We start from the raw sequence: 22,498 nt of genomic DNA, 5'->3' as shown, positions 1-22,498 counted from the left end.
TTTTAGCTAGCAGTTTATAATTGTATCCCCTCAGGCAAGTGACACAGTGTAACCTTTTTTACGTGACAGCCATCACTGTAAAATCTGTTAAAGCAACACAGCACAATGTTAAAGACGTTGACTCATTTATGTAGTGCTGACAGCTTCAGGGTTACAGCTTTATTTCCTCTGCCTAACGGTCATTAACAGCTTACGCGTGGAGAGCGTCAGAAACGAAAGCAGGGATGAGTCACACGAGTTCAAGTAAAGAGAGTTGTACCGGAGATAAAAGTGACCTGCTTTAGATAAGTTGCTCTGGGAAATTTTTATTTTTTTTGCCTCACATGCAGCAGTTTGCAAAGTTTTGCACAATCTGAGCTTTCAGAAACAACATTTGCAATATGAGAGCATCGCAGTCGGAACATGAAGTAGTTTATTTACACACACAGATATCATTTTATACAGAATAAATAGTGCTGGGAAGAAATGATAAAATAGAGTGTACAAAGTTCACAAATGAGTAACAACCGATTAACATGAATGAAGACCGAATCTAAATGAATGAAGCTACTTGTTTGTCTTACACAGTAAACACACTAGTCAGAAATCGCACATACTGATCAGTCGTCTTTGGAATAAAAAATACCTCACATGCTTTACTTTCACCCTTTTGCAATCTGATACATATTTATATATGACACAATAGGTAAAATTGGCTTAAAATCAACACAACTCAGTGAAATAAAATCAAAGCACAAGCATATAAAGGTTCAATGTTTAATCAGCAGAGAAAGAATGTCAGTGTGTTCACTTTTTCTTTTGCAAGAAAGTGAAATGATTACACAGCTGAATTTAACTATTTTGAGAAAATTAAGGATGATAAATTCATATTTTCCATATTGGTTGGATGCTGTTACAGCACACTTTTATTCATTCATACTGAGCTGCTATTGTGGGGAAAAAGAATGTTTAATATGTCAATGTTTGTGTGTGTGTATGGGAATGTTGAGAGGGGTAGATTAGTTTATGTAATTGTAATAGTGCTATAGATATGGACTGTATTGGAAACAGCCTAGTAATCCATGCAAAAATGCAATAAAATCTAATCAAATAAGGCTATAAATCATGTGTGATATGGGGGAATAAATCAGGGAACAAGTATTGAAATTTTGGGGGGGAAAAAACAACATAAAAAGCCATTGAAAGTCAAACATATAATTGAATGTCATTAGTATTTAGAAAGTGGTCCTTTAAGAGCAAATTACATCAGCTTTTTGAGTCCCACTTTATGGTCTACTCACTCCAGACCATTGCTACATTATTGTAGCAAAACATCCTGACAGCTTTGGTCAAAGGCAGATTTTGAAACTTCTGAATACTCAATTGAGCACCATTGACCTGGTCCTCAGAATATGTACTGTCTGACAGATGTGTTAAACTAAATGATGAGAAAAGTTTTCCGAGAGTCAGAACTGCTCATAGAAAGCATCAGAAAGGCCTGGAAATGGCAGAAACTGTTTTTTTCCCTCTGTGAATAAGCAATGCATTTAAGCAGCATGGCCTCACTGCACAAGCCTCCAATGCTGCATAAATATGTTTAAAATGTGCAGCAGAACACTAGCACAAGCTATTGAAAAATTAGGAAACGTGTTAGATCAAATGAGAACAACATTTATCTCATTGGATGTCAATACATACATTTGGTGGAGCTATGGCAATAAATGTCCAACCAAAAACACAGACACTGAAGCTTGAAGAAGGGAACATGATGGTGTGGGGCTTTTTGCTGCATGTTGTACTGGCAGACTGTATCTGAAGGAAGGATTTGACTGAACATATTAGAAAGCAATCTGAAACGAGGCCAGATTTTTCAGAATGATAATGGTCCTAACCACATAGCCAAGGAAACTCCCAGTTGTTATCAGAGGAAAAAAAAAAAAAAAGCAAGCTGAAAGATGGACAGAATCACAAAACTTTATCTAACTGAAAATCTATTGTAAGATCTAAAGATCATGTGCATGGCGATCCCAAAACCTTCAAGTTTTAAGGACATTTTATGTGTAAGAATAAATCAATCACACACCTGAGCAATAAAAGCTGCTATGTCTCCACACAAACATGGCTATTGAACCAAGTATTGAGCAAATTTCAGTAAGCACCTTCAATACTTCTTGTCTATGCCACTCTCTGGTCTTACATGTTTTTATTTGTTTGTATTTACGGATTACTTGGGCTGTTGCCAACATTTGATGCAAATTTCATGTCAAACAGCCCAAAAAGAAATGTGTTCGTTGTGAAAAAAAATTCTACATGTTCAATACTTTCCCTGCTATAAAGGAGCTTATATGCCATCTGTAACTGAGCAGACAAACAGGGCCTAAAGTACGAAATGAATCAAAAGGAAAGCATATGTTTTTTCCCCATAGGTGCAGTTTTATAATTTCATAATTCAATGATAGATATCTTCATACAATATAAAAATATTTACAACCAGAGACTAAAACAGGCACTCTTGCGCACACACACACATTGATTCACACAAGCACAACGGTGAACAAATCCTTGTAACTTCTCCCTCTCTGCTGGTTAGGCTTTGTAGGCAACATCAATTATCCTAATTATCCTATTAAGTCTATATAAACCCCATTATTATGCATCACTTTTGATTGGCCGTACCTTGTCTTAGACTTGTACAAAAATATATAAATTAATATGTTCCCCCTTTTCCATAAAACTGAATTCTTAAAACAGTCAACAAATGAATTGCTAAAATACACATTACATATATATTTTTGAAAGATTAAGGCCTAATTTTAGAAATTCTAGAGCACTTATTGAACACATTTTGAATTGCAGGCTACAATTAAATAATCAGACTTCACTGAACCTCTTCCACAGAGTGAAATATGAAACAGTAAAATAGGACAATTATGCTGTATAATGGTTAATATCTGTGGGCAGCGTTAATGAATACAGCTCAGACAAGAGAATAACTTTGTTCACATAGCACAACGTTAGCCTTTTACATGCTAAGTAGTTAGCACAAACTGTTACATATTGACCAAAGAACCATTCATAAAGTCAATACAGACAGGCCATGTTTTATTTAAAATGTATATATATACATATAGACTGAATTAAGTGAACCTTGTGACGTCTTTATTTTCTACTAATTTACCAATCCAGGTTCATTCTTTTCAACCTGCTCTTTGGTAGCCTTCATGTTAGTCACTCTAAACATATTCCAGTATGCAGGATCAGAACTCTAATGCTTTATTTGCCCACAAAACATATATTTTCCCAATGAAAAATAAATCTCCATCCTGAGCAAGCTATAATAAATACTCATATATAGTCGACTGTTTACATTCTGAAAAGGCTTAGATAGACTCACGTTATCTAAATATACAGTATGACTATGTTCCCTTTCACAGAACCTTCGGCAAAATCTGTACAAGAGAGATGTTCTACCTGTGCAAAAACACTTCATATTTTCAGGGAAAATCCGTATGTGTCAGTAAACACTTAAGATGAGATGATATTTCCGGAGATTGTCACTAAGCAATCTAACAACCCAGCAGCACTCCGATAGCAAAAAAACAAACAAACAAACAGAAAAAAACAACGGTACAAACAACAATGTGCAACTTCAAGCTTTGGGCACTTCAAATGTTGAGGTAGCAAAAAAAAAAAAAAAAAAAAAAAATCACACTTATGTCGCATGGCTCTTTCTATAAAAAGGAAAGTCAGGTGCCTAGATGTCTTTGCAGAAACCTTCCACCGATGCCCCACTTATACAAACCTTTGGCAACAAAAACAAAACGTGTTTTCCTCCTGAAAAGTGGATTTCTGCTTTTTCCAGGTTTATCTCATGACACCAGTGCCAGCACCAGTCATGATCTGCAGGGCAGCAAGCCAAACTAGTCTTTGATGTCTTTGATTGCAGACAGTTGAGACACGGTTTTYTTGACTCGCATTGCAGTCAGTCGCGCAGCAGCATTGGCATACCAGCACTCTCTCATCAGTTTTCCCATCACACGCAGAGCCTGGTAAAGTAACAAGACGACATTGTTACAAAGGTGATCTGAAAGCTGTCGTAAAAACAGAAAGCATTACCTTCATTAACATAAAAATGCCTAAATTAACTTAAAACAGTTAGCAAAAATATTCAGTAAATGATGCAACCTTGTCTCTAATTGAATTGTGAAAATTCAGTCAGCCATCTTTGACCCAGCTTGTATTTTTTTGAATTGCATTTGAGTCCTTTCCACCTGTACCTTAAGTCAACTTCACCTCGCAGTAACATTAATGGACAATTCCAGAGTAAAATACTCATTCTCCACTGTGGCTCTCTTAATTTTCTGGATTGGGTGCTAGTCTGTTATATCTCAAAGCCTTTGCCCTCAAAGAAATTTTTCTAACTTCCTCCTCACTGGACAAATTGGCAAATAAACGCTTTGTCTTCTCAGTTGAGATTTGAGCTTGCAGGCTGTGTTTACTACTACTTTTGTCTTGAGTGACCATTGTGTTATGCACTGATCTCATGACACGTCATCAACTTGCACTCTAGCTTTTTTAGAGGGCTTCACATGTGTTTTGCTTTTGAACAAGAGCATGACTGTAAACACCCCTATGACTACTGAGAAGAAAATGCTGCAAGAAACTCGATTGTCTCTTGAATTGTCGACTACAGAGTTTTAAACATACTGATGGTCACCACTGCAATAAATATTTGGTCTTACCTCACAACTCTGCCACTGATTGGGAATGTTTGGTCTGAGTTTCTGATCACATACAACTTTTTTCATGTCCTCAATGGATGGATCTGAAGGCACCATGTCGTAGTAAGGCAGTTGAAAATCTTCATGAAGTCCTATGGTAGTAAAAACAAAAAAATCAAGGAAATTATGTTAATGGACATGTACATAATCAGATAATTACATGTAATTATGCTGATAATTTACCTATAATATATTTATGCTGCTACTCATGCAAATGACTGAGGAGAGGATATAGGAGAGTTATGTTTCAGATACCTCTTACAGAGCATCTTCTGGCTAATTCCCAGAACACCAGGCCAAGCGAATAGATGTCGGCTCTCTTAAATGACTCAAAGTTGTTCGTATTGACTGACTCATCCAGGATCTCTGGAGCCATGTACCTGCAGAGAACAAGGCCATTAGAGCCTGATAATGTGAAAAAAAGCAACACAAACAGCACTAGCCCTGCACAGGTCATTTGTTTTATCACTTTGTGGATGTGGCTCTCCTTAATTAGACTATTTGAAATCAGAATGTAAAATACTTTGGAGAATTTCTTCACATATATATTTTTTTAGAGAACTCATACAAGTCAGCCTTGATTTAAGCCATTAAGCAATGTCAATGGCTTAAACATTTGAGTGTGACGTTTAAGCCATTACATCCATGGTTAATGTAATGACTTAAACATATCTCTAGGTGGTGCCACAGTAGTAGTAAAGTCGCTAGGCTCTGTTTCCCTACATTACAAGAAATACTGCTGGGTTTTTTTTTAAAAACTGTGGTTCTGCTATTCTTATCATTCTTGCCTGTCAGTTCTTTAACACTAAATACTGTATAGACAGAGTCCGTCTATATAGCATTCACACTGAATAGACTTTCATTTCCACAAAATATAAAAAGACGTTTTTCTTTCATTGTTGTTTTTGTATGATGCCAGCTAACCATGCAAGCACTTTCCGACCACTTCAGTCTGATTTTAGGTCTTTGTTTTGCAGCTGTTAGCTGTTTTGCTCTAACCTCTTAGTTCCCACTCTGTGGTTAGATGCTATGTCTATGGTGTTTGTGCTGGAATCATGTTTAACAGCTAAGCCCAAATCTGCGATGACTGCCGTTCCATTCCTCTTCACAAGGACATTTTTGGACTTTAGATCTCTGTGAGCGATCGCGGGCTTTCCTAGAAGCAAGACAGTAAAAATATGAGATTAGAAGAAGTTTTTTTATTTACCAATGTGACATTAGAAAGCATAATGTCTCTTCTTATAATATCACAGCATGCATTGAGTGGTAAGAGAAGTACTTATTACTGCTCACTAGCACCACTGGGAAAAGATGTCAATAACTGTGACCACCAGTAATTTTGCAAAAGAAATATAATAATAAAACTTTCTTTTTTCCCTCAACATCTGATTTCTCCCCCAATGAATACATGTTCTCCAATTAAATGATATATTTTTTTAGTAATTTACAGAGCAAAATTATTCTACTGCAAGAAAAGATCCATTTATTTTACACATCTTCACCGGTTCTGCCAAAAACACATGGAGGGGGCAGCATATTTCAAGAAACTAGAGGGTACATCTTCAAAGTAAATAACTGCCTTTTAAAGAAAGACAGAAAAAACTCAGGAAATGAAAACATGACTCTGATGAACATGAAAGTAAATAGTTGGGTTATTTTCTAAAAAAATATATTTTAACATTTAAAACGGGGAACAAAGCAGGTTCTGTAACCTGCTGTGCCCACTGAGGCCCTCCTTGGACTTTGTTTCATTTAATTTCTTTGAGATGAGGAAATAAATTCACATACAGACAGTTAAGAAAAGCTGTACCTTGTGTGCCAATGATTTCCATGTGAAGGTGTGCCAGTCCACTGGCTACAGACAAAGCCAAAACAACCATGCCCTCCAAAGAGACCGTGTACCTGTTCAGGTAGTCATACAGGGAGCCGTGCTCATGGTACTCTGACACCAACCAGAGCTGGGTCCACGAGCCGTTATCTACAGATAACAGCAAGGTACGCTGTGAAATGTCAACACATTCAGGCCACATGTTTGATTCGTTCGTGTTATAAACTTGTTAATCTGATACCTTTGTTATCAGCAGCAATGAAGCCGAGAATATTTTCATGCCTGAGCATGATAGTTTGATAAATTTCTGCTTCCCGGAACCAGGACCTCTCGTCCCGGGAGGAGAAAATCTTCACAGCTACATCCTCCCCCTGCCACTTGCCACGCCAGACCTCACCAAAGCGACCTTTCCCAATGGTCTCCTGCAGGACGATGGTCCGAGCTATAGTCCTCTGGACCAGTAGTGGTAGACCTGAAACATGAAGCTCATATGATTCAAACTGCAATATTTTGCATAGCTTAGAAAAGCCTGAGTAAGCGTGTTGAACCCATTTACATTTTGACATGTTACAGCTACAAAATGTTCATGTATCTTAGTGGGATTATATGCGATAGACCAACACAAAGTAGTGTGTAAAAGTAAATGATGAATGGGTTTAAAACCTGAATGTAGCCCATGAAACAGACATGTCAAGCAAAACGTTATGAAGTTTATAGAAGGATTCAGTTATAAAACTATATCCCAAGCCATGAACACCTTGCAGAGCACTGTTCAATCCATTGTTTGGCACCGGAAAGGCTACGCCATGAACGCCAACCATCTAAGATGTGGCCATCCACCTCAAGAACAGCAACCGATGAAAGAAGCAGCCAAGAAAGACACAATATGTCTGGGAGAGCTTCAGAGGTCAACAACTAAGGTGGGAGTATCTTTAAGTACAATAACTATCGGTTGCGCACTTCTGGTCTTGATGGAAGAACAGCAAGAAGAAAGCCATTTGTGACATAAGAAGTTCCATGCTTGCTTTGTTACAAGTTACGATGGAGACACAAGAAGCTTTGGCCACATGGCAGCATCTTGCTGAGGGGACTTTTTTCTTCAGTAGGTACAATCTGCTTGACAGTTAATGAAAGCTAGATTAAGCTAAATATGAGGAAGAATTGAATTGATTTTATTTGAATGGGACGGTGTATATTAATGACTGAACAATATTGTTGTAAATACATTGGATTTAGCAAAATGTTAATTCCCATCCTTAGTCCCAGAAGAAGAAGGACAGTGACACTAAACATACAGTCAGACCTAAAGTGTAATAGTTTAGATCAAAGTATGCACGTCTTCAAACACCCATATTTTCAAGTTGATGTTAATGGAGGCTCTTTATCCAATCAGACTGAACCTGAGCTTTTTTGGAATAAAAAAACAGCAAAATGTTTGGGCTCAGAATGGCAGAGACATACACAAAAATCTCGAGACTCTAATAGAATATAAAGGCATGTCACATATATAATTCTATTACAGATACTTATTTGCAAAATAATTCAGAAAACCTGCATTTTTTCCACATGCTTCACAAATATACAGTAATTTGTGTTGCTCTATCACCTAAAACATGCATATAATATGAAACAAAACACACTTAAATTTGTAACTGCAATATGAAAACAACAAGAAATCTCAGGCTGTATGTCTACATTTGGCAAGACACTGTAAGAGCCTCACTGAGAACGAATAGGACTCCTCTCACCTGACCCTGAGCCAGATGTGCTCATGTCATAAATCAGATCTTTGAGGCATTTATCAGGAGACATAAGCATCTGATCATCCAGGGGGTCCTCGGGGTCTTGCTTATGGGCTCTGCCGTAGGCACAACGGTGTCCCTGCACGACACACACCCCCAGCAGGATCCCCACACACAGCAAGCAGGAGGGCACCAGGATCACCACCATGAGCTGCAGTCTACTCCAGCCCGGCTCCTCTGAAGGCCTCTCTGATGGTACACACATAAGTAACAACATTCTCAGCATTATTAGCATTTTTACTGCATCCTTAAGGCTTTGGTTTCCGAAGAAAAACAACAAAACAAGCTTTTAAGAGGATTTGCTTCTGAGATTCTTGTCTCTTTGCTCCCCCTGGTGGTGTTTTCTCTAAATGGCAGGCGTGTGGCACTCTCAACAAAGCAGCATATTAGCAGCAGCTGTTGCCAAAATTTTCTCCCTGATTGAAATACTAACAGTTGAAAAGGCACACCTCGTGCTTTGCAAATTGAAGACACTGCTGCACGAATGCTAACAGATGTCGCTAATTTTTGAAGGTGGAAACTCATTTTGCAAATGCACCTTTCCAGATGCCAAATCCCTGTTTTGCCTGAGAACCCAAACATTTAATCAATGCCCATAAATGCTATTAATCAAGAGTAATAAAGAGGCTTTTAGCAAATATAATCTTTGCTCTGCAGAACGTAAAATATATTGTATTTCTTAAAATCAAAATGTCTCCCCGTTTAAAGTTTTTGATGCATACTGATTAAATGTGCACTTGTCGTAAAAAGTCAGGTTTGGCAGGGAAAAGTAATTTGACACCTCTTCCTGTGACCTTCGTTGTGTCGGTGGGAGGCCAGAGGAAACCTGGACACCATCAATATGTGATAATATGAGATCTACAGACATGAAAATGAGGCACAGTGAGTGCTGTGCAGCACCGTGCAAAAGTGTTCACACCCCTTCAGCGTTCTCACATTTTGTTACATTATAACAACAAACTTCAGTGCGTCCGATGTAAATCATTTCAGTATATGTTCCAGCTGCATGTTAACGGTTGTCATTTTGGAAGGGAACTTCACCCTCGCCTCAAGTCTTTAGCAACCTCTAATATGTTTTCTTCAAGATTTGCCCCGTTTATAGCTTCATCTATTAGCAGCTTACCTGTTCCTGCTGAAAAAAACATCCACACAGGACTATGCAGCCACTACCATGTCTATGCATTTAGTGTGAAGTGATGCGTTACTGTTCCATCTGACATGGTGTTTAGAGACGTGTAATCCAAAATATGTTAAATCTATATGTTAATTCTACATGTTTGCTATGTTTTCTAGATGGCTGAATACCAATCCATGCCACACTATTCAGTTTTCCATTCAAAAAATGCACAATTGCACACTGCTTTGTATTTATATATAATGTCCCTGAATTTATTTAAATGTACGTAACCCAAACAACATTTGAAAAAGTCATTTTGCAAGGTGCTGAAATAGTACAATAGAGTAAAAGTCTTTTGAGTTGATGGGATATTAACACATGCATATGCTATAATTTAAATATAATTAAAATTCAACTTAAATCTTAGGAAAGTTCTTTCGTTTTTCCTGAGATGGACTCACCAGCTGGTCCTCAAGCATTCATTATGTACAAATCAACAATTTGTGAACTTAACCACAGTTTCCTAAGATCTCTTTAGCCTTTTACCCAATTCATGTCCTGCCAACTGAGGCTCCAAGTGAAGCTCGGTAGATATGATGCAAAACACGACCTCGCTCTCTTCTGTCCCAGTGGCTTAAGACCTTAAGATCAAGTATGTGTTTAAGAGACAGGCCGCTTGGAAATTATGCTCAACAGGCTTGAAGAATGAATAAAAGAAGAAATTTATATCCAGATTTAAAATGTTTTTTTCCATTTCCAGAGAGGCTACACATGATACTGCTATTTAACAGGACAATGAAACCCATTGATTTTGTTGTCCTCATTCACAGTCGACACCATCAACCCCTGAGGGTCTTGACCCCCATGACCTTGCATCTTGCACAGTAAATCTGCTGCATTTTACCGAGATGTTAGAAAATCTACCCCTCACTTACTTTAGTTTGAGTCCTTTTTGTCACAACTAATATTTCTTATTTCTAAAGTATTAGTATTAATTAGTATTTTTCTATCTAAGTAGTATTTTTCTTTATTAATTATTAAATTGACATAAAAGGGCATCCTATAGAACAGTTACAAACACTATTTTCACCCAGAGTAATGGGATTCTGTTTCTGTAGTTTACTTTCTTGTAATGTTTAAAAGTCTTTTGTAATTTTGTTTTTTCAACATCTAATAATGAATTCTTAATCAACAGTTATTTAGCCTTTGTGAAAGTTTTGCTTTGGACTTTAGCTCATTTTTCATTCCTTTGTTCACTAAGCTCCTTAATGTTGATCTTTGAATCATTTAGCCATGAACAAGCTGCTAAACTCAAGGAATGAGCATGTCGTGTCTCTACAATAAAGGCAACTTTACAAACAAGTGTTATGTTGGATATTTTGGTATTTGACATAATTTGTTCCCATTTTTGGTTGGCTGTGTTAGAAACACCAATAAATACAAATGACAGACAGAAAAATTGTTTTTTAGCACCTAAAAAGCATTTAAAAACTTTTTTTTTTTTTTTTACAAAATGTATACTCCTTGAACATTTCCACATTTTGTCCCATTGTATTCACAAATCTAAATGGATTTTACTGGGAATTCATTTTGCATGAGAATACAAAGCAATGCATAATTGTGAATTGGCATAATAATAAATTGGTTTTGAGCCAACATTGGTTGAGTCACCTTCCACTGTACATGCAGCTGTAAATCTTTATGTCTCTGTCAGCTTTACACCTTTAGATAATAACATTTGTGCCCATTCATTCAAACTGAGCTTCTAAACATCGATTTTCAAGTCTTTCCAAAAATTGTCATTTGGATTTAGGTCTGACTGAGTGATAAGAACATACATATATATGCTTTGATGTAAACCATCCTATTGTAGCGATCTGACTGTTCAGTCATAATCTTGCTCTACAGTGAACAACCAGGCCTGACTCAAATCCTGCAAGCTTTTTTTTTTTTCCCCCCCAGGATTTTCCTGTATTTAGCTGCATGCATGTTTCCCAAAACTACAACCAGTTTCCTGGCTCCTGCTGAAGAAAAGTATCCCCAAAACACGGGGCACACATCACCCTGGTGTGCTCAGGGTGATGTGCAGAATCTTTCCATAATTAACTTTTTCCGTTAACATCTGATTTATTGTTTATTTTTCGATGCTGCATTTTCTGACAAACCTCCGAGGCGTTCACAAAGCCGTATTTATGATTCGAATAAATCACACAGAGGTTGGTTACAGAGTAAAAGGGAAGTTTAATATAAACCTCTGTGGTCGTAAATGCGAAAAAGTTCAAAAAGGGGGTGTGAATACTTTTGCGAGCCACAGTTTATTTGTAAAAACATGTGTGCTGACAACAGAACAAACCTGTTTTAAGTCATCTATGACTTGTGGATTTTTGCATGAACTGGCAGTAAACAAACAGCGAATAGACTGACACGGTATAAAGTGAACCTTCCAGAGTTTTCCATTGAACTCCAGAGGTGTGGAAAAAAGCCTCCCTGTGCTTTGGGCCATTTTCTACCCAGCAGAGAGGCTCTCTGAACAACATGCCTGACAAAGTATTTATTTATAAATCAGGGGAGGGCCGTCGCATAACCTCTGCCAGCTTTGTTATGTCACAGGATCTAGGCGGATCAGCATCCACCTCGTCTGGCCGGGACCAGAATGAGTGGGAAATCCCTCACAGGCTGGACTGTTGTTTCTGTTGACTGAATAAAATTACTGAGACTAACAGATTGAGGAGATGATGGGTTTTATGCTTTTGTCCGTTTGCCAAGGAAATTGTCATCGGACACAGATTAGATGAAAGTGACCTAAAATACAACAGATCCAAAAGTGCCAGAGCAGAAAAGCATATTTTGTGGTTATACCTCGGTGCAGGTGCAGGGTCTCATTGTTGCAGAAGTCGGTGAAGCAACAGTTCCTCTTGGAGACGTTTTTGGAGCTGTAGCAGAAAACCTGACCCTTCATCTGGGAGGGGGACATGCAGGATTTGACCGTCTCCTCCTTCCCGTCAATCAGCATCACAGAGTTCCAGCAGGCTCCGTCTGCGGTCGTCTCACAGGTGTAGTTGGCGCACAGCGGGCACACACACTTCAGACCTGAAGCACAAAAAAATCAGATCGTGTTTATTACTTCCCCCCCGCCCCCCATCCACTGGCTAATTCATCAATGTGTGGAGAAAAAGCACCTAGACAAAACAGTTTTACTCTCAGCCTAGACRCGGCTCCTGCTGTTACATAAGAAAATCTGAGCTCTTAAATGGCAGGAGGTGGAGGAACCAGAGTAATGCCTCTTAGATTAACACCCACATAATCTTGTGTTCTACTTGCAGCTGTCATGCTTTATTTGATAAGCTGCTGAATGACTGATGAGCGAGATGGCCCGCCACAAAAAACCTGGGAAATAAATGGATGAATGTTGCGCAGTGCCAAACGAAACCAGTCAGAAGGTAGTTCCAATTACATGAATGGGGGAAAAAAAATACTTATGTGTAATTAAATAATTCACACATTTGGATATTTGAATGTCAAAATCACTGAAACACACATTTTGTACATAAATAATTGTTTGTTTGTTTTTTTAATGACATTTAGAGCTAAATTTATACTTTTATTCAAAGAACACTTAAAAATAGTTTGGAATTTAAAACGGACAGTGAACAAATACAGAAAGGAAATCATCTCTGTGAAAGAGATGGAAAAGGAGCCCTGACATATCCGTCCTTAACGAGATTCTGAATGCTGCAGCGTGTTTACATTTATGTTAAGCTAAGGTCAGGTGAGGCGAGGCAAATTTTAAAGGTTTATAAAACCCATTACTTCTCAAACCATTTCTCCAGAATCAGCTGTGTCGAAACAATTTTGTATAATTTTTAAAATGTGAGAAAAGCAGGTTTTCTTTGATATTCTCCGTCTATTTTTATTTATTTTTTTTCTTTAAGAAAAAGGGCAAGATAAAAGGAATCAAGGTGGCCAGGTTGAAGTTAGCAAGACCATTAAAACAGTAGCAGAAATTTGCTGGCTGGATTGAGAGGAACACCATTTAAATGTACGGTTTGACTGTAACCCTGAGGTGGATTAATCACTCTGAGGTGTTTCTCTGTGTGTGTGCAAACCGTTAAGGTGAGAATTACACGACGGAAACCTTTCATGTTTCCATCGGAAACAAAATTCGGTTTCTGCCACAAAAGAACGTCATAAAATCCCGGTTGGAAACAAGTTCACTCAACTAATAATACGCAATAGATCGTACAACAAAGGAGCTGAATGAGAACACAAGAAAGTATTATGGGATGGAAAGAGAACATCTGCAACAGGCATTATGGTTTGTATTGCAGAACGAGTTCCCTTCAAAACGACAACTTTATTTCCTTTTCTAAAACAAATGATTCTCCACTGAAGAGTCACGCAGTTGTTAGGGCTTTTGCTTCACAGCAAGGAAGTCGAGATTCAAATTCCAGTTGCTGCCTGCATGCATGGAGTTTGCGTGCTTTCCTGGTGCATGCCTGAGTTCCCTCCCCAACCCAGTCATCACATGAATGTTAGGTATCTTGTCTCTAAATTGGCCTTATGAGTGCATTTGTGAATACACAGTAGTTTATCCTGTTTGTCTCTATTGTTGCCCTGTGATAGAAAGGCACCCTGTCCAGGGTGCACCCTCCATCTCAAGTCCCCTGCTACCTCGAAAGGACATGAGCACCATGTAGAACTCATAACCCGTAAACCTAAAAAAAATAAAATAAAAAATCACCTGAATTCCTGGATAACCTTTGCAATCACACATGTAGAGAACACAGACAGACGAAGGTATCAAACTTTAAAATATTTGTCTTTATGAGAAAAAAAAAGAACAAAACACTGCATTTTTCATCTTAAAGCACACCATGGTGGTGGAAGCATCATGCTGTGGGGGAGCTTTTTGGACTTAATGACAAGTTGGTTGCAGCTAAATTTAGAGCAGTACTGGATAAAAACCTGACAGAGAATACAAAACACCTTGGTTCATCTTCAAGCACAGAGATTTGCAACCGTCATTTTCACAGCCACAAGTGACTCTTTGAACCTTCAACAAATAAAGTTAAAAATGATAAGGAACCAAGTGATGTTCTTTAAAAATATACAAACAAATGTTGGGTTTTGCAGTTTTTCTTTTATTTTTTCCTAGGATATTTAGAGTGATTTCCACAGCAGAATTACTCTACCAGTAATATCTGTTTTCCTATCATTAGTCTGGAAACTATGCTTTTTTTTTTACATACTTTACTTTAAAATATAATAAAAAGAAGGTTCTTCAAAAACAATTAAAATGTTAGAATAAAGACTGGCAGTAAATAATAATAATAAAAAAGGAAATGATTATCATTTACATTTAACTAAAGTAGGATAAACGTAAACAGGTCGGGTGAGGTAAGGCAGATTTTAAAGTTTCATAAAATCCATTACTTCTCAAGCCATTTCTCCAGCTGTCGAAGCAATTTTCTGTCATTTTAAAAATGTGAGAAAAGAGTTTTCAGATTTAGTTGGTATTCTTTGTTCTTCATCTTTAAAATAAATAAATAAAACATCAGATGAAAGGAATGAAGGTGGCCAGGTTGAAGTTACGAAGACCATAAAATCCGTAGCAGAAATTTGCTGGCTGGATTGAGAGGAACACCGTTTAAATTTACGGTTTGACTGTAACCCTGAGGTGGATTAATCACTCTGAGGTGTTTCTCTGTGTGTGTGCAAACCGTTAAGGCGAGAATTACACGACGGAAACCTTTCATGTTTCCATCGGAACAAAATTCAGATTCTGGCGCAAAAGAACATCACAAAAGCCCGGTGCATTTGGAAACAAGTTCACTCAACTAATAATATAAAATAGTTTTGACGTGCGGTCGGGGCCTGCAAACATGGAGCTTTCATGTTTTCCCTGCGTATGCCCAAGTTCCCTCCACAACCAAATCCTCACATGCATGTTTGGTATTTTTGTCTCTAAATTGCTCTTAGGTGTGACTGTGTCGCCCCTGATGGAAAGTGGTCCCGTCTAGAGTGTTCCCTTCATCTTGACCCCCTGCTACCTAGCAAGGATCCCAGTACCATGTGGAACAACTCGTACCCTTTAAACCTGAATTCCTGAATAGCTTATGAAAAACGCAAACGCTACATTTCCCCCGTAAAATACCCCACGCGCTCTCGGTTTTATATAAGTAGTAACAGAAATGTGCACCTTTTCAAAGCGATTTCACCTTTGCCTCGCGAGTTTTCACAGAGGGACGGTCAAGATAAAAGTCTTGAGCATCATCATGACGTTTTTAAGCAAATGTGAGACTTCAATCATCAGAACTGAAATGACCAGATTCAAATGAGACGCGCAGTGATTTAGATGTTGCTTCACATTGTCAGTCAGGTTGTATTTAAATTACATTAAAAAAAAAAGTTTGATGATTCGAAGCGCCTAAGTGTGAAAACAGAAGACATAAACTAAAACAAAAAAAATCCAGAAGGCAGCAAATACTTTGAGTTGCTTAGTGACAAGAACATTCATTTCTTCAGCTACATTTCTGTAAGAGTGAAGCAGTTATTCTTTAAAATCACACAGACTTTGTATTTTCTGCTCTTCACTTTTGGCAGACGGGTCTCGTAAACCGGCAATGTGTTTACGACTACACACGTCTAATCCTATACAATGGACTTAAATATACTGTCTACCATTCTCTGTGGTTTCTCTGGTTATAGTGTAAAACTTTAGACACTCCAATATCTTTTTAAGGAAACGGTGTGTGTGCGTGTGTGTGTAACATATCTGTGATGCTTGTGTTTGGAACTATAGCTTTACTTAAACAGCCACCACAGCCTGACTGAACCTCAGACAGTATAATATGATAATAACAAAGTTGAGCTCCAGCACAACTCCCATCTTATTTTCATTCCTAAATTCTTCTCTGGTCTGGATTTCCCACACTTTCCTTCGCAGTTTCTATACTACTCCTCTTAGGGGATTTTTTTTTTTTTTTTTTACATTTTATTTAATTTTTGAGTCGGAGCAGATTTGTTGTTCCTTTTATCTCCGGAGTTGGAGCTAAAACAAGCAAAACAAATCACTGAGGAAGTCGGATTCAGCTAAACAAGACAGACGTGTCCGAGTCATTTTGGGCCTTGAAAGTGTTAACATGGAGTGTTTGTGGATTGTGGACACAGTCCACACCGTAGAATATCATCACTGATTTTAAATACGCATCCCTGTTCTCTTAAAATAGACGTTCTGGTTTTCCAGCGCCTTTGCTGGAATGTGCATGTGCTTTTTTTTTTTTTATGTCAATTTGATCTTTTTTGTTTTCTGTTCCCTCAAGTTGAGAGAAAATGTTTGCAAAAAACATTGCTGAAAGTCAGTTGGGTTTTTTTTGTTGTTGTTGTTCTCCAGGGAAACTACAACATCTTTATAAGGATGAGACAAAGATTTGTTGATTTGAAAGAAACACCTTGTTTTGTCTAAGTGACAATCTAAACTATATTTGGACCAGAATGACAAAAAAAGAGTTGAAGCAGCTGAAGTAGCGAGATCGCAAGAACTACTTCCAAACACAAAGACAACTGAGACGCGTGGGAGAAAACAAACAAAAACATTGAAAATCAGTGCAGAAAATTTACAAAAAAGTTAAAGAATAAAAAAATCAATCCCATTGTTTTATTCTTAAAACTCACACAGCTTTATGAATGCCCACTAAAACAGCCGGGCTCTGCCATATTTGGATGATGAAGCGACAGAGTAGTCAGAAAACATCTTGGGGTTTTTTTTTTAACTAAAAGTCGTTTTAAACAGGATCATGTCAAATGAGTGTGCAGTTCTTTATTGGCAAAACAGAAATAGGATGGAGTGTGAACTTCATCTGTGCAGGACACTCAGATTGTGTTTTGAGAACATATTTCTCTAAAATCACCAACAATCTGTTTGTTGGAAACAATTTTTGCCTTAGGGTTATGAAACAATTATAATCTTATATTTAAGGTAAGGAACCATCCAAAGCTGATGAAAAGGTATGCAAACTTTGAGAGGTTTTCCAGGTGGAAAACAGTTTTTTTCACAGTTCCTTTTTTTTGTGTTCTCACGGCTCAAAATGTATGCCCATGTCCACAGGTCCACAGGTCATGCAAAATAAATAATTCCTCTCTCCAAATTATTTTTCTGCATGCTAAGGCATGATAATTAACTTCAGCTGGCACAGGATTTGCTCCACATATGAGTCAAATTAAGAAGATGGTTCATGTGCAGCATTAGCTACTCTGGACTTTTAGGTGCTGGGCACTTTGTGAAAAAACAAACTGCAGCAGGTGATTAGAATATGAGAGGCATAGCAGACAGAATAATGTTTTGACAGCTAGTGAGTGAATCTCAACCTCATGTGGAGAAAAGTGATTTTCACAAACACTGCATGGTACACGAAAATAAAACAGGCTGTTCTGGTCACGTAGTTGCGATGAGGGATGTTCTGACGCGTCTGTCCACATCTGAGTGACAACAATGGTTCTACCTGAATGCTGTCAAAATGTAAGTATTTCAAATTCTTTTTTTTTTTTTAACAGGCAGTTATTCTCTACTGTGGTTAATTACAGGCAGACTGGGTGAGCCACAGAACAGTTCAAATCTCTCCATAGAGTGCCAGTTTGTTAAGTCTCCTTGTTAGCACAATATTTCTCCTGACTTCTTCCTCCTCAACCATAAATAGCCATATAAATCTTTACCTTGTGAATTTGTAGACCTTGCTACTATCACTACTTTGTGTGGGTTGGCATTTGGGCTTTAACTGCATTTTTGGCTCTCTTGAGCTCATGTTGTTTTTCTTTATCGGTGTCATAGTGACAAGATTAGTGACAAGTAAGGAAAAGTTATAAAAATCATATCTGTCATTTAAAAACCTGCTAATGCAGCTTCTATTAGAAGCAACACTATTAAGATGCTTGCTCAACAAATGTTTTTCATCAGATCACACTGAAGACTGAAGCTACAGATTATTCTTATCAATTAAATTGGTGACATTCAAATAAATGCTCCACTGATGCTTTGTTCAAACAGCTGACCAAACCAAAATATAGTGCCAGTCGCATTTATTGGCAGCCAAGGAAAACATACTTTCACTGCAGTGGCAAAATCTCACAGCTAACATTTATTAATTTAGGTAACATCCAATGTTAGGGAGTTTTTAACAAAACCGTCTGTGCCACAGTCATTGCTACTCCTGCTGTCAATATGTTGAAGGCGACTGATTGTGTGCCTGATAAACCATTTCTGTGTTTCTGGATCATTAACCTTGTTAATCACCCTATCATAGCCCTTAATATGCACGGTGCAATAACAATTTATAGGAGTGTAAGCAGAGACGGGATAGCTGCCTTGCTCGACACAGTTCAAGCTGCTCCGATTTTTTTTTTTTACATTATGTATCTAACTGCAAATATGGACAAGTTTAGACAGGCAGCTGTTTTCTGACTTTATGGCGTGTTCCCTTCTGTTTTCTGTTTTGAAGAGTATTGAACATGGCATGTGAAACAATGTGAAAAAAAAGAAGTTGTGAACCTCTTAGAAGATCTTAGAAACGCTGATAAACTTCCAAAATCTTTCATTAAAAAAAGCTTCATTTATATTTGTTTTGAAGTGATTGCTAGGTGTGCCAATAGTAACTGTGTCTAAAAAAATAAAACGTCACACTACACTGAATAAATGCATTAAAATTAAAGGGTGAGTTGACAATTTGTGTCAGCTTGTGCAATAAAAACTGCATTTAAGTTTAATTTTTCACTGTAAGTTATATTTTTGTTATTACAAATGCATAATCACACATCAACAAGTATAAAAAGGACCAGAAATTAATTAATTATTTTCTTTGACTGGGTTTTTAGTGATGGATAATAAGATCCCTCAGGTCTAATACAGACATCATGCACTATTGCACAATCAGCTTTAATCTGTGACAGAAAACTAGGTAAAAGTTTTAAACAGCCAGGCCTTCCACTTGCATTAACAAAGTTGAGGTTCTCCAGAAGACATTGCAATTTATCAAGTACAAAATATGTCACGCTACTTGTGCTGACCGGGAAAGGAGATTGAACAATCAAATGAAATACTGGGCAGAGACAATAAAAAAAATTGCTTTGAGGAGCTACATAAATCTAGTTTTATGTGGAGAAAGGTTGACGAAAAGCTTAATTATAAAAGTGTAATTCAGTGTTTGTTTTTTGTTTGGTTTTTTTTGAGTTTCAAAGCTTTTTCTGACAGGGAAAAAAACAGCTTAGGGTTAGTGGTGTGCAAGTATGAAGAGTACTTCACAGACCGACACGCTTAATTGATGATGTATAATTGCGTCTGACATTTACAAAATCATCCCATTTGTAGTAACCCAAACTTTATAGAGCAAAATAAACAACAACATGAAAAGACAAAAACAATTCCTGTGTTTCATGCACACGGAGACAAGCAGCCTACCTGCGGTCAGCTGGGCGACGCACAACAAGATCAACGCCACCTGAAAGCTCTGCTCCCCGGCAGCAGTCATGGCAAGAGGCGCATTTGCTCCCCCTTCCTGAGCGCACCGTCTCCACAGGCAGCTTACTCTACAGAAAACACCAGGATACACATCGTGTTTTTGTTTTGTTTCTTTTTAAACGGGAAAGTCCGTGCACTCTCTGCGACCCGCCACAGCGAAACCGATCTGGGAGGAAACTGCAAAGCGCTGCTTGCTCCGCCTCTGCTGACCGGGATTTAGGCGGATTAGCGCCGCAGACCTCCGATCCAGACATGTGAATGGAGCAGAGTGAAAGTGTGCAGCAACATCCATTTAACCGCAGCAGGTCCACCTCCRCCTMCTGTCACTGCCTGCCTGATGAATATGGAAATGACCTCCAGTCTGCGTGCACAGTAAATATAATCAAATGAAGCTGCATCAACGCCGAGGTCTTAAAAAAAAGATGGAAAAAAGTTACATGAGTGTTATGCAATCATTAAACGATTTTAATGGCTTAATTATGACATTTTCTAACTAAAACACATCGAGAGTGATCTGAAAAGGCTGTTTGTACATCTGCACAAATAGAGAAGATTATAAATGAGCAATCTTAAAACCTATGTGTCTCGTCAAATGGCATAATTTGAGATGTCTTGAAAGGAATTTTGACTCGTCAAAAAGTAATTGAAAATATCTTGAATTATTACTCTTACTAGTCAGAATATAAATGCAGATATTTTAAATTAACATGCTGGATAACAAAATGTAGTTTTGTCTAGTYAAAATGCATGTTTAGATATCTGGAATGTTAATTACGGATAGTCAGACGAAACCGAATTTATGTTAAAACGGCTTGCCATAATAGTATAGTTCCTATACTTTTGACTCAAATGGCAGCTTTGTAATAACGTGATAACGTATACATTCATATACCTACGTTTGTTGTTAGTTTACTATCAATGCTTAGTTTTACTGTTTAAATTCATAGGAAGAGTATCGATTAGAGGAATTCAGTCCAGAGAAAGTTTCACAGTAAGACAGCTGATGCCTTGAAGAGAACGGCTCCTGGGTTTACATACTGAGCAAAGAGTCTCTTTTCATGCACTTTGCATGGTGCACCTGTCTGTCTATCTATATGTTACTCTGGGTATTCTTCCCAAAACAAAAACAATCATTTTAGATGGGCACTTTAAACAGTCAGGTAAGCGCGTGCTATTAACAGGCGTGTTTCCGTGTTGACTTCAAATTATCATTGAATGACTAATTATTAGTGCCATTTATCCACCACTCATTATCCATAGCCACGCGCCGCAGTATAAGAATTCCGTCAACTAAATAAAACCTGGAGATATAGACATTTCAACCCGGAAAAGGAAAAAATAACGCAGAAAAATCGTTGAAGAACTTAAAGCCGCTTTTTTGTCCTCTCTCTCGCTCTCTGTGACGGCTACACGAAGACTCGTTGCCATAACAACTGACAACAGTGCCACTGTGTGTCACGATTGAACACCAAAAAACTCTCAAAACATGTCCCACACAAAGAACAGAACTTTCAATCTGTCACAGTTTCATGTTTTTAGACTTGATGTTTATTTTATGATTATTAATAAGGGATATTAGTCCCTTATTAATAGCTAACAGCAGAGATTAGCTACCGCTGCTGTTAGCTAATATGTGGTGGTTTAGCTCATTTAAACACCTGCTCCAATGATATGTCAGAGTTGGTGTGCGGGTGGCCGTTTCATATTGTTTTGTAACTGAACCGAAACACAGAATTCGACATCGCAAATTCCCTCTCCCTCGCTATATTTTTTTCTTAGAACTTTTCCCCCATGTTTGTTCTCTTGTATGGCGTACATTTAAGATTTTGCGAGTTATATTTGTTTTCTGTTACAAAAAAGTGGGGTTTGCAATTTTATTCAACCTCCTTTAATCAACATACTTTAGAAGAGATTAAGGTGATTATTAGCCTTCCGACAGGCTAACCCTGCTTTAAAATCACCTACAACATGATCTTTGATCTAAGAGATGTGTTCATGATGAATTTTCTAAAGATTCCCAACAAACCGCTGAGACCTTATAATAATGAAGCATCTGTACTAATCAAATTGGCGTCTCCTAATTATAATTTCTTAAATGAGAACAATAAGCATAAGAGGGGCTTAGAACTTCCTAATATTTCATAATTCACTAACCTGTAAAATAATTTTCTTGACCATATTTGAATGTTTGGGAATCAATGTAAAAGGTCAGACACTAATATATAAAAGCCCCAAATATGTGGAAAAGTTTTCAATAAATTTAGCCAGCTCTTATCGATCAAGTTGAATACATCTGAAATCTGTGGAGTCAGGAAAAAAGAAAACAAAATCGTGGCCATGACTTGTTAAAATTGAGTCTTTCCCATGAAATAAATGAGTAATTACCATTCTCATTATACTCGTTCCCATTATTAAGTTGCGGCCACAATTTGTTTTCTCCCACGTCACCAGACCCACTTTATCGAGATCAAATAAAAAACA

General features: G+C 37.7%; 1 protein-coding gene across 3 annotated transcripts in view; it reads right to left on the bottom strand.

Annotated features, from left to right (window-relative positions):
• Positions 1-285: 285 nt before the first annotated feature.
• acvr1c (activin A receptor type 1C) overlaps positions 286-22,498 on the bottom strand; it is a 31,934-nt gene continuing 9,721 nt past the window's right edge. Inside the window, exons 1-9 of one of the 3 annotated variants that reach the window (XM_008403987.2) lie at positions 19,958-20,397; positions 12,367-12,597; positions 8,337-8,579; positions 6,830-7,060; positions 6,571-6,738; positions 5,760-5,916; positions 5,016-5,140; positions 4,722-4,852; positions 286-4,025 (exon numbers count right to left, since the gene is read on the bottom strand). In XM_008403987.2, the coding sequence (XP_008402209.1) occupies positions 3,900-4,025; positions 4,722-4,852; positions 5,016-5,140; positions 5,760-5,916; positions 6,571-6,738; positions 6,830-7,060; positions 8,337-8,579; positions 12,367-12,597; positions 19,958-20,027 (1,482 nt within the window). In that variant the 5' untranslated portion in view covers positions 20,028-20,397 and the 3' untranslated portion in view covers positions 286-3,899. Of the gene's footprint in view, positions 4,026-4,721; positions 4,853-5,015; positions 5,141-5,759; positions 5,917-6,570; positions 6,739-6,829; positions 7,061-8,336; positions 8,580-12,366; positions 12,598-12,686; positions 14,462-19,957; positions 20,398-22,498 lie in introns of those variants that run through there. The other 2 variants (XM_008403989.2, XM_008403988.2) reach the window with 2 other exon arrangements.

The sequence above is a fragment of the Poecilia reticulata genome, linkage group LG2 (genome assembly GCF_000633615.1).
Source record: "Poecilia reticulata strain Guanapo linkage group LG2, Guppy_female_1.0+MT, whole genome shotgun sequence".
Classification (NCBI taxonomy): Eukaryota; Metazoa; Chordata; class Actinopteri; order Cyprinodontiformes; family Poeciliidae; genus Poecilia; species Poecilia reticulata.
The sequence above is the reverse complement of the archived record's forward strand: the minus strand, read 5'-3'. Positions and strand labels throughout refer to the sequence as shown.